The following is a 16,727-nucleotide window of genomic DNA, read 5'->3' as shown; positions in this document are numbered from 1 at the left end:
GTTTGTTGTCTGAGCGGCGTGCACGTATAGCCGGTGTGTTTACAAACGATTGGACTTGCGATCGTAATGAATAAAAAAAAATGTGTGACCTGTTGAAAGTTTTAAAAAAATCGAAATTGCTGGCAGAGGGCAAACACAGCCAGAAATAAGTCTGGCAGTGAACGAGTTAAGAGGCGAGCAGCTGAACATCGACTGTATGTGTCTGTGTGTAAGCGCTGCAGATGTATGCATGTGCGTACGTATATACTTCATTATAATATAGTTAAATATACACAACATACCATTCATGCATGCATGGGGACTAACATGAACATGTCGTCTGTGTCGGGTAGAAACCTCATTATGTCCAAAACCGTTACTGTACTTTTAAGGATTAAAATTCAAAAATAGCAAAAGTAAAAGATCGACACCTGCAAGCTTGCAGATCTGCTACTTTTGATGCTTTTGAGTGACGCCGTAGTATGATAAAGTAGGGCTTTAATTTACGAAAAAACACAAAAAGTTAAGAGTATGGAGATAGGAGGTTTCTGCCCGACAACACAGCGATATGCTAGTGACTATGTGTCACTAGTTTGTGGTGTCGTCTGCTTCTTCTTCATCGTCCTCTGCCTTGCCCACATGAATCCTAAAATATAATAAGCATTAAAACAATATATACAAATATTTTTAAAAAGAATGACGTTTGGCTGGTGTTGGACCCTGATAAAAACAGAATGTACTACCTACTCAGCAGATTAAACAGTGTGTACTACCTACTCAGCAGATTAAACAGTGTGTACTACCTACTCAGCAGATTAAACAGTGTGTACTACCTTCTCAGCAGATTAAAACAGTGTGTACTACCTTCTCAGCAGATTAAACTAGGTGTACTACCTTCTCAGCAGATTAAACTAGGTGTACTACCTTCTCAGCAGATTAAACTAGGTGTACTACCTTCTCAGCAGATTAAACTGTGTGTACTACCTTCTCAGCAGATTAAACAGGGTGTACTACCTTCTCAGCAGATTAAACAGGGTGTACTACCTTCTCAGCAGACTAAACAGTGTGTACTACCTTCTCAGCAGATTAAACAGGGTGTACTACCTTCTCAGCAGATTAAACAGTGTGTACTACCTTCTCAGCCTGGTCCCACACAGCGATGTCTCCCAGGTACTTCTCTGGGCGGGTGGACAGGTGAAGCTGGAAGGAGAAGCCAAACACATGGTAGACGCAGCGGAGGAAGTCCAGGCAGCCTTTCATCTCAGACTCAATCTGGAGTCACAAACAGTGCCGAAAGAGAGAGAGAGAGAGAGAGAGACACAGACAGACAGACAGACAGACAGAGAGACAGACAGACAAGTCAGAAACATAGGTGTCTGAAATTCATGAGTGTAAATATTGTTAATGGTAACAAGGCCTGAAAAGTTCAGTCAGTGTGGAACCCAGTAGTACTTAGAGGAGTAGGAGTTATGATCCATACATTTACAGTGATAGTCACCTGGTCCATAGTGAAGTAGGAGTTATGAACCATATATTTACAGTGATAGTCACCTCACCTGGTCCATAGTGCAGTAGGAGTTATGAACCATAGCTTTACAGTAGTGATTCTCAACCAGTGGTTCGGGGACCACCAGTGGTCCTTGAGGGGGTTCCAGGTGGTCCCCAGCTAAATGGAGAGTTGGTAACCAAATGGACTCATAGATCTTTTACTCTTGAGAGTGTAAAATTACGGGTCCATTTGGTTTCATTTTACGCTCTCAAGAGTTAAGTTATTGTTAAACATCTGCATTACTTAATTAAATAATAGTTATTTTGATCAACGTGTGCCTGTTATCTCTCCTATAGCCTCGATCTCCAGGCTTTTATTGTTTAGTTTTGCTAAAAAATAAAAGCCTGGACCAGCGCGTCGGTGTACCCGGTATAGGAAGTGTTTCATTTCCCAACCAACCAGAGTGCAGGGGGCGTCGCTCGTAATGTTGTGTTGACGGGGCGGGGGTTGAGGGACAGATCGGTGAACCAATGGGATCAGGCGCATTCTCTAATCGACCTTGATTTGAAAAGGGTTGAAAACCACTGGTTTACAGTGATACTACAGTCACCTGCTCCATAGTGCAGAAGATGTGGGCGTCGTCCTGCTGGAAGCGCCGCACCCTGGTGAGGCCGGTCAAGGTTCCAGACAGTTCGTTTCTGTGGAGGACTCCAAAGTCGGCCAGCCTCAGGGGAAGCTCCCTCCACGACCGAGGTCTGTGGCTGAACATCAGACTGAGAGAAAGAGCAAGACATATAAGAGAAAGAAAGGGTGTGACAAGACAAAGAGGATTGCTGCATGAGCGGGTCAACACGTCCATTTGGTGCGCCGAGTGATGTGTGATTCCTATGGTTTTATATCCCTCTGTCTGCTGTAGTGTGCACTTTACACTAACTCAGGGGTTCCCAACGTGTTCCATGCCAAGGACCCCCCAATAGACATAGCCTGTTTAACCCATGAATACCGGGAACGCATCTGTGTGTCATTTTTAGATTTATTTGGGCTATTCAAAAATAGCAGATATACAAGCTCATAGCGCAGCACCGAGTGCCACGCTACGAGCTTGTAGAAAGATGCAGGATGTGTTCCCGGTCTTAACGAGTTAAATGAAATAATAATATAGTAGTAATATATAGTAAATAATAATAGATAATAATGACATGTCCGAAATAGGGATGCAAGATTGAAAGTGGTTAACCACTTAAATCCCAGCATCGGTATTGTGGGGAAAGCTTTCGGTGAAAATAGCAGATCGACAAGCTCACAACGTGACGCAGGCTTGTCGATCTGCTGTTTTCAGCGAAAGCTTTCCCCACAATAACAGAAAACACAAAAAAAGACACTAGTATTGAGCCCTGAGGGACTCTGGTTACCCATAGTATGGGGTTTAAGTGCTTAAACTGGCACAATCAAATTTTAATTATACATTCTATAAATGATTCTCCCCCCCCCCCCCCATCTCCTTTCCAATTGGACCCAGTGGTGCCCTCCTCCCTCCCCAACTTTGAAAACCTGTGCACGAGATGAAATATAAACATGAAAAAAGAAAGAAAGGAAAAATGAACTGTTTTTTAAATGTACCAGTGTCCGGGGCAGTTCATTGGCTTCAGTGCAAAGATGTCGTCCTCCACAGGGAAGGAGAACATGTTGTCGCTGTAGTGCTGCCAGTGGCCCGACGTCTCCCACAGCTTACTGTTGAAGATGTTGGGGGAGGCCACCTCCTGGAAGCCTCGTCTACAGTACTCCTCCTGAGGAGAGAGAGAGACAGACCTTTCAGACTAAAGCCTGATTTATACTTTATATTTCACTTTGTTTTATTATTTTCAGATTTTTTTTAGACGGTAAATCATTCTCATCGTTTGACCCTCCCCCCCCCACCTTTTCTAATTTATACTTTGATGTACGACCGTGCTTCTCCCCTGAAAATACGTTATTTGATTGGAATCAACGCGGGGGCGTCCTCTTCCCTGAGCCAGCCATAAACCTGACCGCATACCAATTTAGTAGAAAAAAAATCTGGAAAAAAAATAATAGTAAATCACTAAAGCAATCCTAGTTATAGTACCGGTAATGCATTCCATAATTTAACTGCCCTAAAGATAAAAGAGACTTCCCATAAGTTTTTATTTTTGTAAAACATAATAATCTTTGCGTTTTTATCTTGTGTTGACCTGGTGTTTATCACAAACTAATGTCAATTTATTCTTTATACTAACTGGCTTATTACACATTTGAATTTCGGAAAATGTATGCAACAGAACAGACTGTTGTCTCAGACGCACTCAAGTACTGTGGGCCATTATTATTGTTACTGGTGGTACAAGACCCTGTCGTTGTATGAGGCTTACTGTAGGTCCTATGATGGTAGGCATACAGTATGGCAGGAACTGCCAAGAGCTACAAACTGACTTGCAAGCAACTCAAAAGGAAAATATGGAAATTTCCATGTAAACGTTTCTATGGAAATTCCCATGCAAACACTGGCACACTGTGCAGTACATTTTGTACTTCAATTAAAAGTAAATAAATAATTGTATATTCCAACTTAAGTAAATAGATGCGAGTAGGGAAGTAGTGCAACTTTACATTTTTTTATTTACGTCACACCAGAAAAATGGGTTTTGGCATGTGGCTTCCTCAGTGCATCAATAATACTGTTGTTGAAAACGGTTGTCTTTAAACTTAGTGGCTCCCAAGTGACAATCGTCTCAAACCTCAGTATAACAAAAGCGCAATTGGGTGGTACCACGTGATCCACTTGTTTTCTTATGGTTGAAATTCTTCTTCTGAGAAAAGCAATTCAAGATTCTTATTGTGTCCCTTTTATGTCTCTGGTTATGAGTTGGTTAAGTCATTACTGTGAGGAAGAAAAGAAAATGCTCTGAAAAACATGTGAGTCACTGCAGCAAGGTTATAGCTGAGCCATTTGAACAAGAGGCCCTTTAGATTCTAAAGCGCTTCTTGTTCAAATGGCTCCCAAACTTTCCCAAAAAAGAGAAATTGGACGTTTACCCGGGACCCAAACTAGTGAAAATAGCAGATCTACAAGCTCACAATGCGCGTTGCGAGCTTGTGGATCTGCTATTTTCACTACTTCTTAAAGGGGAAGACCACTCATTTTCAACATTGAACTATGTCTTTAATACACCTTAGAGCTGTTGTGTGGAAATAAGAAAAAAGTCCCCCCCCTTCTGTGTTGCCTAGAAAAGGATAATTGATTGAGGTCATGTGATCAGTGACATACGCAGGGTGTACTTTTAGCTCCGCCCCCTCAGCCAAAAGTACACCCTGCGTATGTCACTGATCACATGACCTCAATCAATTATCCAGTTCTAGGCAACATAGAGGGGGGGGGGAACTTTTTTCTTATTTCCACACAACAGCTCTAAGGTGTATTAAAGACATAGTTCAATGTTGAAAATGAGAGGTCTTCCCTTTTAACATTTTTTTTTTAAATGGAAATTACATTTTTAGATTTTATTTATGAAGTACTTAAAAAAAAATTGAATTGTTTTGAATTGATGAAAGGTTGTGACTTATTTGAAATATTTTGAAAATTTCATTTGTTTTATGTAGGAAACGAAAAAAAGGTGACATTTACTTGCGACCCATAAACATTGGTCCTCAACCCAAACATGGGTCCCGAGCCCCGACCCACTGTTTGGGAAACAGTACTTTAGAAGGCCCAGGCTGTCTTTTCAAGACAGTGAACATGGTCTGTCTCTGCAGGCTGCACTCACAGCAATCACAGGAATCTTGCAGGAATCAGCAATAACGTAGACAGGTCAGACATGTCTGCCAACAGTTTAGGGCTGCAACAATGATTATCTTCTTTGGGCCGGGGGTCTGTGGACTATGTATTCGCTCCCGTGAGTCTGTCTGTCTTGTTTGTTACGTTTGTTTTTCCGTTCAGGCCTAAGGGCACGGGTCACACATTCATTTCATACACGTTGTGACCAGAGCAAGCCGAGACTTAAGACCTGTCAATTTCCCCATGTTGTCTTGTGGGGCTGTGGGCAGCTGACAGGAGTGACTGTTTTCTGATGTGTAGTTTGTCTGACTCATGTTGGGAGTCTTGGCTCACTGAAGGAAAACTACAAGCGAAATGGCTGCCAAGTGGGGTCAACCACAGCACTTCCTTCCTAGTGGTTGACACTAGATTGTCATGCACATTTCTGTTCTCTGTACTGTCCTGCTGAAGTTAGTTGGATGACTTAAAAGCCGGGTCTTGGTAGGGGTGGGTGATCATTCTTTTTTTGGTTTCCTTTTTTTCCCTCCTGTTTTGGTAACATTTTATTGAATATAAAAAAACTTGAGTGTGTCATACAAGCACGATTGCATCCGTACATAAACAAGTACGTTATATAAACAACTCTTGACCTATTCCACCATTAGTATGCCCAGCATCAGATTTATTGAGTGATGTCAAACTATACAAGGGAGTATGGATTCAAGTGAAAGTATGCTTTCAACACACTCTATGAAAGGGGTCCAGGTTTAATGTATCCATCTTTAGAGCCACTGCAATTGTACCTCAATTTCTCTAGAGGAATCATGGAGAGTACCTCTTTGACCCACTGTTTGAACGAGGGAGGTTCCCCCGACTTCCATTGCCGAAGTATCAACCTACGAGCCAGCAGCGTTGTAAATGCTACAGCGTTTGCCTGAAGACCTGTGAGCCATTCCCCGGTTGGAGACACCCCAAAAACAGCAATCACCGTATATATGTATATACACACACACCACATATATATATAGGAAATCGCTTCAAAACTTCCCTTCCAAAACCTGACTAATGAGTTGCACGACCAAAACATATGGCCCAGTGTGGCTGGTTTGTGTTGAGATCTCGGACACCCAGCATCAAAGCCAGGGTATATCTTGGCTAGCTTTTCATTGGAGTAGTGGAGTTTGTGTGACCTTAAATTGAATGACGCCGTGTCTTATACATAAGGAGGTAGTGTGAATTCATTTTAAACAATCAAACCAGGTTTCCTCCGAAAGCGTGACACCTAGATCCGCTTCCCACGCCAGTTTAGTGTTGCCAAAAAAGGGAGGATTAATTTCCTGTATTATATTGTAAATTATTTATTATTTTTTTTCCTCAAAGGATGAAGTTCAAGTATTATATTTATAGCATTTTTATGTGCCAAATTAGAATTCTTAAAAACCGGATTTAGACTTGTTGATTACTTTTGATGGAGTAATGGTATTTTCCCCCCCTTTTTCTTTAGGTATTGAAAGTCCTTAAATTGTCTCTTCATTGTCATCTGGGGACTCCCCAAAACAAATCATGTCGGGACCGACCCACAGGTTGAGAACCACTGTATTAGACTACTGTCTGGAAGACGGTGTGTTCACATTATCTATTCTAGGGAGAATTTGCATTGAACATCCAACAAAGAGTTACACAGTAAAATGCTCAGTGTTCATTTATGCATTTGTAACTCTTGAGTGTTCAAATTTAATTCCAGGTGATTACAGTTAGTAATCACAACACACGTTTATATTATATTGTTGTCGGGTGAAAACCTCACATCTCCAAAACCATTCATTTTTTCTTATCATTCTTATGTTTTGAAATTAAAATAGTGAAAATATCATATCTACAGGCTCTTGTGAGCTTGTAGATCTGCTATTTTCACTAACACTTGTGTGACTCTGTAGTATGATGAAGTAGGGCATTCATTTATGAACAAACATTAAAAGTTGAAATATGGAGATACAAGGTTTCTGCCCGGCAACAACGATATATAATATAGAAATTGTCAATAGTTTAATGTAAATAATAAAGGCAAGATGGGGTCTTGCCTTTATGTGCATCAAACAATGCCAAGAAAAAATTATGGGACATTTAAAATGCTGCTGACAGCACTTGAGCTCAGTTTTCATGCACGGTACACATAATTATAGTTGAAATTTGGGTTATGTCTTTATTTTTCCCAGTTCAAAGTCGACAGGAAAAGTAATGTCAAATGGTTTGGGGTTCGTTAAAGAGGTGTTTTCCAAGTTCTCTTTCTTTGCCATTGCTGCTTGTTGCCGATGAGACTAATACAAATAAATATTTCCCTATTCTGCGTGGACCTTGTACATATTTTGTCTCATTGCATCTCTTCCTTATCTCATTCTAAATACTGTCGTCTTGTCTCGTTGGCTGTGGTTGAAAAGTAGTAGTAGCCTAGTACATTGGTATGCTGCCAGAGCCTTACTTACTTACGCCAATTACCCCTTCTGGGGCTTAGGCTGTCCACAAGAGTTCTCCAAGCATCTCAGCCCTGAGCCAACATCTCCAGCTGTCCCCAAGTGTGGCCCATTTTCTTGGCATCATGTCTTGTGGTGTTTGAGGCTGGTTTACGGAGAGTATACGACCTATCCATCTCCAACGTGGTCGGAGGATCTCTTCGTCTGCTGGTTTTTGGTTGGTGCGTTGCCACAGTTCTTTGTTGCTGATGGTGATGTTATGCCAGCGGATCTGGAGGATTCGTCGCAGACAGGTGTTGTTGAATGACTGGATTTTGTTTGTGGCGTTTACAGTGGTCCTCCATGTCTCAGCACCATAGAGTAGGACTGACTTCACAGATCTGCTATTTTCACTACTTTTGTGTGACTCTGTAGTATGATGAAGTAGTGCATTAATTTATGAACAAACATAAAAGGTTGACTGGATTTTGTTTGTGGCGTTTACACTGGTCCTCCATGTCTCAGTCCTGTAGGACCGACTTCACATTGGTGTTAAAGGTTCTATGACATTCATTTTCACTTTTTTTATTTGTTATGTTTTTTGGGGGGTTTTATGACCTCAATTAGACCCCAAAAAACTGAACTTTGAACATTCAGTGAATTTTCTGTGGTCTGTGGTTTTCTGAATAATTAGGCTGAAAAGTAATCTGTGATTGGCCCCTGGACTTTGATGTCACAGTCCATTAATCCCGCCCCCCCCCGGGGAGCAGAGGCGATGATTGACAGTCAAAATCCCTCAACAGCGACACCCGCAGGGCAGGCAAAGATTTCTTTTTTCATTGCAGTTGAAAAGGCTTTAGAAATCAGAGAGAAAAAAAATCCTGCCATGGATCACTGGAGTGGATTTTTCAGTTAAAACTTTTAATACACGTTTGAAGGACCATGATAAATACTTTTAATGAGTTGTAAAACTGAATGCCATGAAACCTTTAAAGATCCTGATCTTTGTTGTGATGGGCAGGTCTTTTGCGCTCCAGATGTATTTTAGTTGGAGGTAAGCTACCCTGGCCTTGCCAATCATGACTCTCACATCAGCATCTGTTCCACCCTGCTTGTTGACAATGCTGCCAAGGTAGGTGAACTCGTCAACCTCCTCCAGTGCTTCCCCTTCCAGCATGATGGATGAAGTGCTGGCAGAGTCGACTCAGGACTTTGCTCTTCCCTCTGTGGATGTTGAGACCAAGGCGAGCCGAGTTGGCTGCGATGGAGCTGGGCTTTTCCTGCTGGGTGGGAGAGAGAAGGGCCAGGTCGTCCGCTATTAAGCTGCGTCCACATTGTCCAGTGCAGTGCAGATGCCAGAGCCATTCCTGTGTTAGTGTGTGCTGCACCATACCCCAATACGATTCGTTGGGGTCTCACATTCAAACCAGCAAACCTGAAGGTGATTGGACGGTGGATGATATGAAGGGATAGTTTTGTTTGGGTTTTCACATTGCTCCACGACAAACCAAAAAGTCTGTCTAGATCGACAGGTCGATGTTAAACACATAGTTGTCCATTCCTGGATTAAATTATTCTGCTCACTGCTTTACATTTGTTTTCAAACTCAGGGCTGAACCTTTGCGTCTTGACGACTTGATTTGTTGTTCTCGCCAAATGTGACATTTCAAGTGGTTCAAAGTGTGGCACTGTCTGGACCCTCCATGAGTCCTGAGTCCAGAGTAGCTTGTAAAATAATCGCTTATCCAGCCATTCAGAGTGCACACATTGTGCATCTGGGTTTACTAAATGACTCATGCACTTGTAGAATGTTGCCAATGTGACTGCTCCTGAGCTAGAACTCCTCTCGCGTGTTCCACTCGCTTTCTTGATTGCATTGTGCATTTTGAAAGCACATGGCTGAAATCCTTCTTCAAAGAAAAGCAATTATAGATTCTTATTGTGGCCCTTTTATGCCTGGCTATGAGTTGTATGAAGTGTAAAGAACTGAAAGAACAAAAAACTCTGTCTTCAAAAATGTTTAACGTGAATATAACAACATTTCGGTCTATTAGACCTTCATCCCTTACCTGATGAAGGTTATAACTTTTGTAGGTGTGCAAAAGACTTGCTTTTCATTACTGTAAAGAACAAAAGTAAATTCTCTGAAAGACACTCACTGCAGCAAGGTTATAGCTGAGCCATTTGCTAAAGAAGCCCTTAGAAAGCCAAGGCTGTCCTTTCAAATCAGTGAACATGGTCTGACTCTGCACTCCGCACTCACAGGAATAAGTAATAAGGGAGACAAGTCTACTAACAGTTTGGGCTGCAACAATCAATTATCATCTTAGCGATTATTCTACCGATTACTTTTTTGATTAATCGAATGACCGAATTTTGTTGTGTGTATTTGGTAAATTATGTCTCTGTTATAACAATGTAACAACATAATTCGAACTCGGTTCTTTGCGACTCACAGGGAGCATATGGCCTGTACACTAAGGCAGTGGTTCTCAAACTTCCTCATGTCAAGGACCCCCAAATTGACACTTATTAGCCCGCGGACCTCCCATTTGAAAAGATATGCCAGGGACCCCCATAAGAGAAGATTTTTACGGCTCTAGCAGTGATTCTTAACCATTTTAATTTCAAGGACCCCCAGTTTGACATGCATTAGGGCTACGGAACCCCATTTAATGGCATTTCTATCTCTAGGACCCCAATTTATATTGTAAAATCAATGTCAATTTAACTAAGAGAGTGTACAAATGGAACCAAATGGACCTTACGGGTCCATTTGGTTCCATTTGTACACTCTCAGAGTTACAGACCTGTAAGGGTCCATTTGGTTCCTAACTATCATTTAGCTGCGGACCCCCTGGAACTCCCTCAAGGACCCCTGGGGGTCCCCGGACCCCACTTTGAGAGCCACTGCACTAAGGAGCCACCAGGCAGCACCACACCAAGTTTCATCAATACCCGGCTGCAGCACCTTCAGAGACTAAAGGTCCTCAAAATGTAAATCCTATTGTTGGCTCAAAGTATGATTTTACATAATATTGAAACTGTATAATATGCATTTCAGAATGTTATTTCAAAACAACACAGCCCTCACTTCTGGGGGAAACTTGCTAGTGGAAGAATATAGCTTCACTCTAGGACCCAGTCGCACCAGGACCCGAACTTTGTCTGGGTGCCCAGGGACAGGGAAATGTCACATTGACATCCAATCTAATTACCATAAATGACTAATGACTAGTTGAGTGTGCTCTCACAGAAGCGTGATTATGGATCCCACCAACGCTCCAGGATATAGACCCGCCTTACCTGTCTGGTGGGCAGTTTTACTGAGGTTAGGGTTAGGGTTAAGGTTAGGTTTGGGCATAGTCTTACTGAGGTTAGGGTTAAGGTTAGGTTTAGGCATAGTCTTACTGAGGTTAGGGTTAGGGTTAAGATTAGGTTTAGGCATAGTCTTACTGAGGTTAGGGTTAGGGTTAAGATTAGGTTTAGGCATAGTCTTACTGAGGTTAAGGTTAGGTTTAGGCATAGTCTTACTGAGGTTAGGGTTAGGGTTAAGATTAGGTTTGGGCATAGTCTTACTGAGGTTAGGGTTAGGGTTAAGGTTAGGTTTAGGCATAGTCTTACTGAGGTTAGGGTTAGGGTTAAGATTAGGTTTAGGCATAGTTGCAAAAACGAGAACTGTCAATCACAGCGGCTACTGACCAATCACAGCAGGGTTTGCCAAGAGCTGGCATGGGATCCATAATAACGCCTCACACAATGCCTTTCTAAATAAAGGCCACGGTGACCTGGTTTTTTCTTTTTCCTCAGCAGGGGGTACGGACATGTCCCCCCCGGCTTCCTATGCCCCTGTGAACTCATGTGTAGTGAGATGACGTGCATTCGTGCAGTCCTACCCTGATGAACTCTGTGAGGGTGTTGTAGATGTAGGCTCCCCGTGGCAGGAAGAAACAGCTTCCGGGGCTGAGATCATGGAAGAAGAAGAGTTCCTGATCCTGTGGACAGAAGGACGTTTTAATGACTTTCACAGATTTCCACAGTCATCTCAGATACAGCACAAGTGGCCAAAAACTCCTCTCCACACCGCAGGGGGGAGCAGCCTAATCAACACGCATGCACACACACCAGCTGAACTGTCCGGGAGTATCAGGCCAGAAGGTTCCGTCACACACTCGTACGCACACACAAACACACACACACACACACACACACGCACACACACACACGCACACACACGCTGAACTGTCTGGGAGTGTCAGGTCATAAGGTTCAGTGAGCTCTAAGATGAGATAAAGAGGGAAATGGATCGTGACGAGCTCGTATGCAAACCATGTCCTCGCTACAGCGTGTGTCCAAACATGTGACCTTTGACCCCTCCCACTATAACTCTATGCAAGTGGTTCTCAAACATACAGACCAGTAAAAAGGTGGTCCATTTAAGAATCCCCCAAAGAACCCCCGGGGGTCCCTGGACCCCACTTTGAGAACCACTGCTCTACTGTATGTGCCTCTAATAAAAAAGGTATTACACGTGACACATGTATCCTGTATCATAACATAACTACATGTCTGACATTTGTAACAAAACAAAACCGCATGAAAAATCTGTTGAAAATTCAGCAAGTTTGATGTTTTTAACTGGATAGACCTCTTGCTTCAATAGACACTGTACTGTGCATGCAATGGGAGGGTTGTCTGGATCAATATGGCGGCCGCCTTGAAGCATCACACCAACTAACAGCACCAGCCAATCTGCCAGCCAGTCTGTGTATTTAGTCTCTGTCGGGTGGAAACCGCATATGTCCAATGTGTTACTTTTCAATTTTTTTTTTGCAAAAGTAGCAGATTTACAAGCTCAACTCTTGTGGATCTGCTACTTTTGATACTTTTGTGTGACGCTGTAGTTAGTTAGGGCATTAATTTACGAAAAAACACGAAAAGTAAAAATTATGGAGATAAAGAGGTTTCTGCCCGACAGCAATGATATGTTACAGTACATGTGGGATACCAGTGCAAGTGGGGCAAGCAAAATAAATTTTCCATAATTTAGCTTTTTCTTCAAAAGACACTTTTTGCTACAACTCCTCCAACTTTTGTCCAAAACTCACACAAATCGGTACACATTATCTCTGAGGTCATGTGATCAGTCATCAAGATGTAGAAGTTTAATCTTTCAGATCCCATTCCAAGGGGCTATGACTGCCTTCCAAAGTTCGCGGGCCCTGTGTAGGCCTGGCGGAGACCTGTGCTCCGAGGAGCACATTTTTCTAGTTTCCCTATACAGTGGCAAATTCTATATGCTAAAAAAATATATTTGGCGTCACTATTTTGGCCATGTCATTATCGGCGAATAGTTCCCCCCCACAAAACAAAAGAAAGAAGCGAAAATAGAAGATCTACAAGCTCAGGTGACACAAACACAGGTGTGCCTTCATATTTGGACTTGCCCACTGTTGCGGCACAAAAGGTTTGAAAACCACAGCGCTAAATAAATAGTCACTCACTTTTCCAATCTTGCGGTGGTCTCTGTTCTTGGCCTCTTCCTGGAAGCGTTCCCACTCCTTCAGCATCTTGGAGTCGGGGAAGGAGATGCCATAGATCCTCTGCAGGGTCTCCATGTCCGAACGCCCCTCCCAGTAGGTGGAGGAGTTCTGGTAACACACATGGTACAGCACTGGAGTATTTATATTACATACTGAAATAATAATAATATATCCAATTTATATAGCAATTTTCTCTGTACTCAAAGTCGCTTTACAAAAACAGAACAAGAAACAACTTTATTAAGAGAATAACTAGTTAAAAAGCAAAAAACTAGGCAAACAACAACATTAAGATTAAAGGGCAAAAGGTTAGGAGGGGAAAGTGAGTCTGAAGAGGTGGGTTTTGAGGGAGGTTTTGAACGGGGCAAGGGTATATGGCTTTGATGTGAGCGAGTTCCAAAGGGATCGATTGATTGATTGAATACTTTATTAGCAGTTTGCCCCAAAAAAGCACAGGAAAGTACAGTTCAACACAAGGTCTGCTAAGAGGATTTTAAACCCAAGAAACTGAAGAAAGCCTATGGCTTGTTTCCATTGGGGTCCTTCGTACTCAATTCATCGAAAAGGGGGGAGGGGGCTGCAACTGAGAAAGCCCCGTCACCCCGGGTTAATTGAAATGCGAGTGTCCCCGACGCCCGTCAAGTATTCACATTGGAACCGTCAGATCGTCTCTATGTTATGTACCATATAGCCTTGTTTACCAGCCTTTTTGTTTCATAATCATGTACCGTACTGTCATTTTGCATTGCGTGTCCCTCACTGCTCCCTGTAGCACTGGCAGCAGTCAGAAAATAAACGGTCCACTTGTAGCACTTCTCTCATCCATGTGTCACTCATTGCATTTAAATATTTCACAGGCTTTTAAGCGCATCGCACTGACCCAAATTAAACCAGGTACTTAATACTAAAACACCTACAAACCCAAAGCACACAGGAGTACATGCTCGTTCCATTTCACTCCTTCTCTCTCTGGTCTGTGCTGAACTTCGATGCTCCAAAAATAGAACCGAGCTCTGAAAGACCACCGTTTGATGACGTGCGCGTCTGACGCTTTAAATGTGTCAGAGCCTTTGTATTCTTCTGTTCACTTATAACTCAAAGACCTGTGAAGAAGCAAGGAAGAGGTCAATGGGGCTGTGATTGGGGGGGAAACCGTGCCCATATTTGGAGTCATACGTCATAGATTTGTCATACATGACCGACGCCACTTAAAGTCTAAGATCTAAGATCTACTAGAGATGCTACCATTCCAGCATCAGAGGTGTGATGTGTACCACAAGAGCATCCGCATCTAGTGATATTTTTCACAGTCTAGTACCGACACTTGGTAAACAAAGTCCTTCTGCAAACCTACTGAGTAGAACAGGTGCGTAGGAGTGAACAGCCAACGCACAGTTTATTGACGAGAACACAACGTTGCGGTCGAGGAGGGTCAGTTTAACCGAAACGTTGTGTCCTCTTCAATCAACTCCACTGTATGTGTAGACAATTGTGCGGGATTCTTTCCCCTTCACAAACTACAGACACAAACTGGACAAATTATGTTGCAGACCACATTCACAGACGGTCCAGGACCAGTATCCTACTGAATAATTGTCCTTCCCTGGAGGCTGTTTTTCCAAATAAGTAGAGCATGCTAGAATTGTATGACCCACTCATCAGTTGTTACAAAACTTACTTCATAACGTAATTTCGCTCTCCCTTTCTCTTGTTCGCTCGCTCTCTTTCTCTCTCTCATACACACAAAAAGCTGCGTATCACTATTGTGTGTGATAGAGAGCTCAACAGTAAAACTGGCGGATTTGTGCGAGAGACGTATAAATAATAGATCTTTACTGATCCTGCGGGGGGAATGCAGGCACCAGAGGCAGCACATGAGAACAGAAATATCACAAAAAAAGCACCAACAATGTTGAACAAAGGGTATACAACACTATGCAGAACAAAACTACACCCAGAGTCAAAACAGTGTCCCGCCCAGAGCAACGACAACTGTGTACTGTAAGCAAACGGTATACGAACAATATACGCCCTGTACAATAAATAGCCTGTCATCACAGTGACTAATCACAGTGACTGTAATCATAGTGACACGTGAATGTGTTTGTGCAATCAGAAATACACTGAAGGAGACACTCGGGTGGTAAAGTTTCCCTCCCCACCACGAGCAGAGGCTGTGGGTTCAAATCCACCCGTGGTGCACCCGGCTTTGTTAGGCGTCTGTACGAACACAATTGGCCCGTGTTCGGGGGAGGGAAGTCGGGCGGGGAGGAGGGTGATATTTGTCACTGCATGTAATCCTACGGGCTGGGGGCGGCACCTATCAGCAAGGAGTGTTGTTGTTGGGCGGGAGGAGTAGTACGAAGGCTCTACGTCCTCGCGGTGGGGGCTCCTTGCTGGCAGGTGAGTCAATAGGATACGACACAAATGTGTGTGGGGAAGAATCAATTGGCAAAAACAACTAAATTGGGGAGAAAAGGGGGTAAAAAGTACCCAAAAAGTAATAATAATAAACTGAAGGAGAAATGTAAGAGAAGCAGGGAGTGGTTCAAGGAAGAAAGGGGCGCAGACCATATCACACCCATCTTCCCATGTCAACTGTGCCTTTTACACACATGTCGATTTGACCCTGTGACTACCTCTGCTGCTTTAATCACTTAAACCCTCTACTCTTAGTACAATGGACCCGAGTTGCAACTGTACTTGGTATGCTCTTTTTCCCCCCTCTACACCAAATCTCTTCGCTGAAAATAGATCTGATGTTTTCAGCAAATGTTCCCCCCAGAATAGGGATGCTGAGCCTCAAGTGGTTAACACCGTAACAACAATGCTCTCCAATTCCATGTCCGTACAATATAATGTTAAAGAAGACAATAGCACTGAATGTTGCAAACATATTTGCCAAATCTACAGTATACTGAATGCTAGATTATATTTAGTATTGAATGTGCACATGTTGTACTTGCTTGTAAACATGTAATAATTGGCATAGATGGAGGGGGTTTATCTAAGGCATGTAGTACAGACGCTAGATGCCAGCATGTTAATGTCATGGACATCATCTGTTCAATTCTCCTGAAGGAATTGAACAGATGATACAATTTCAACAAATCTGACGAAAGGACAAATGTCTTTTTTTTTGTTGTTGCTTAGGAACAGTAGATACTGGTCACACAGATTTCTGACCAACTGGTGTGTGACTTGGAACCGAGTTCTGAGGCAGTATAAAACACTCAGCAAGCTCTTCTGAAGCCAAACAAGGTTCTTGTTGGTTTGGAGAGCGTTGCCGCCCTTAAAAGTCAACGTTGGAGCGTTATCGCTGGGCAGTTTAATTTGTCAACGTTGATTAAGTGGTTAAAAAGACAACACAGTCTCATTCACCGACCTTGTAGATCTTCATGGCTTTAATCTTTCCAGTGTGCCTGACATGGGGTCCTCTGCACAGATCAATCAAAGGTCCGCATCTGAGAAGTGTGAATAATTCAATTAGAAATGGC

The 16,727-nt window shown here is 42.7% G+C and overlaps 1 protein-coding gene across 1 annotated transcript in view; it reads right to left on the bottom strand.

Moving 5' to 3' along the window:
• The window catches only part of tars3 (threonyl-tRNA synthetase 3), a 34,634-nt gene that overhangs the window by 10,215 nt on the left and 7,692 nt on the right, over nucleotides 1-16,727 (bottom strand). Inside the window, exons 8-13 of the mRNA XM_080424985.1 lie at nucleotides 16,616-16,694; nucleotides 13,192-13,338; nucleotides 11,584-11,682; nucleotides 3,089-3,255; nucleotides 2,079-2,241; nucleotides 1,114-1,251 (exon numbers count right to left, since the gene is read on the bottom strand). Of these exons, the coding sequence (XP_080281111.1) occupies nucleotides 1,114-1,251; nucleotides 2,079-2,241; nucleotides 3,089-3,255; nucleotides 11,584-11,682; nucleotides 13,192-13,338; nucleotides 16,616-16,694 (793 nt within the window). The remainder of the gene's footprint in view (nucleotides 1-1,113; nucleotides 1,252-2,078; nucleotides 2,242-3,088; nucleotides 3,256-11,583; nucleotides 11,683-13,191; nucleotides 13,339-16,615; nucleotides 16,695-16,727) is intronic.

The sequence above is a fragment of the Gymnoscopelus braueri genome (assembly GCF_963280865.1).
Source record: "Gymnoscopelus braueri genome assembly, chromosome: 1".
In the NCBI taxonomy this organism is placed as follows: domain Eukaryota; kingdom Metazoa; phylum Chordata; class Actinopteri; order Myctophiformes; family Myctophidae; genus Gymnoscopelus; species Gymnoscopelus braueri.
This window is presented reverse-complemented; position numbering and strand designations above follow the sequence as displayed.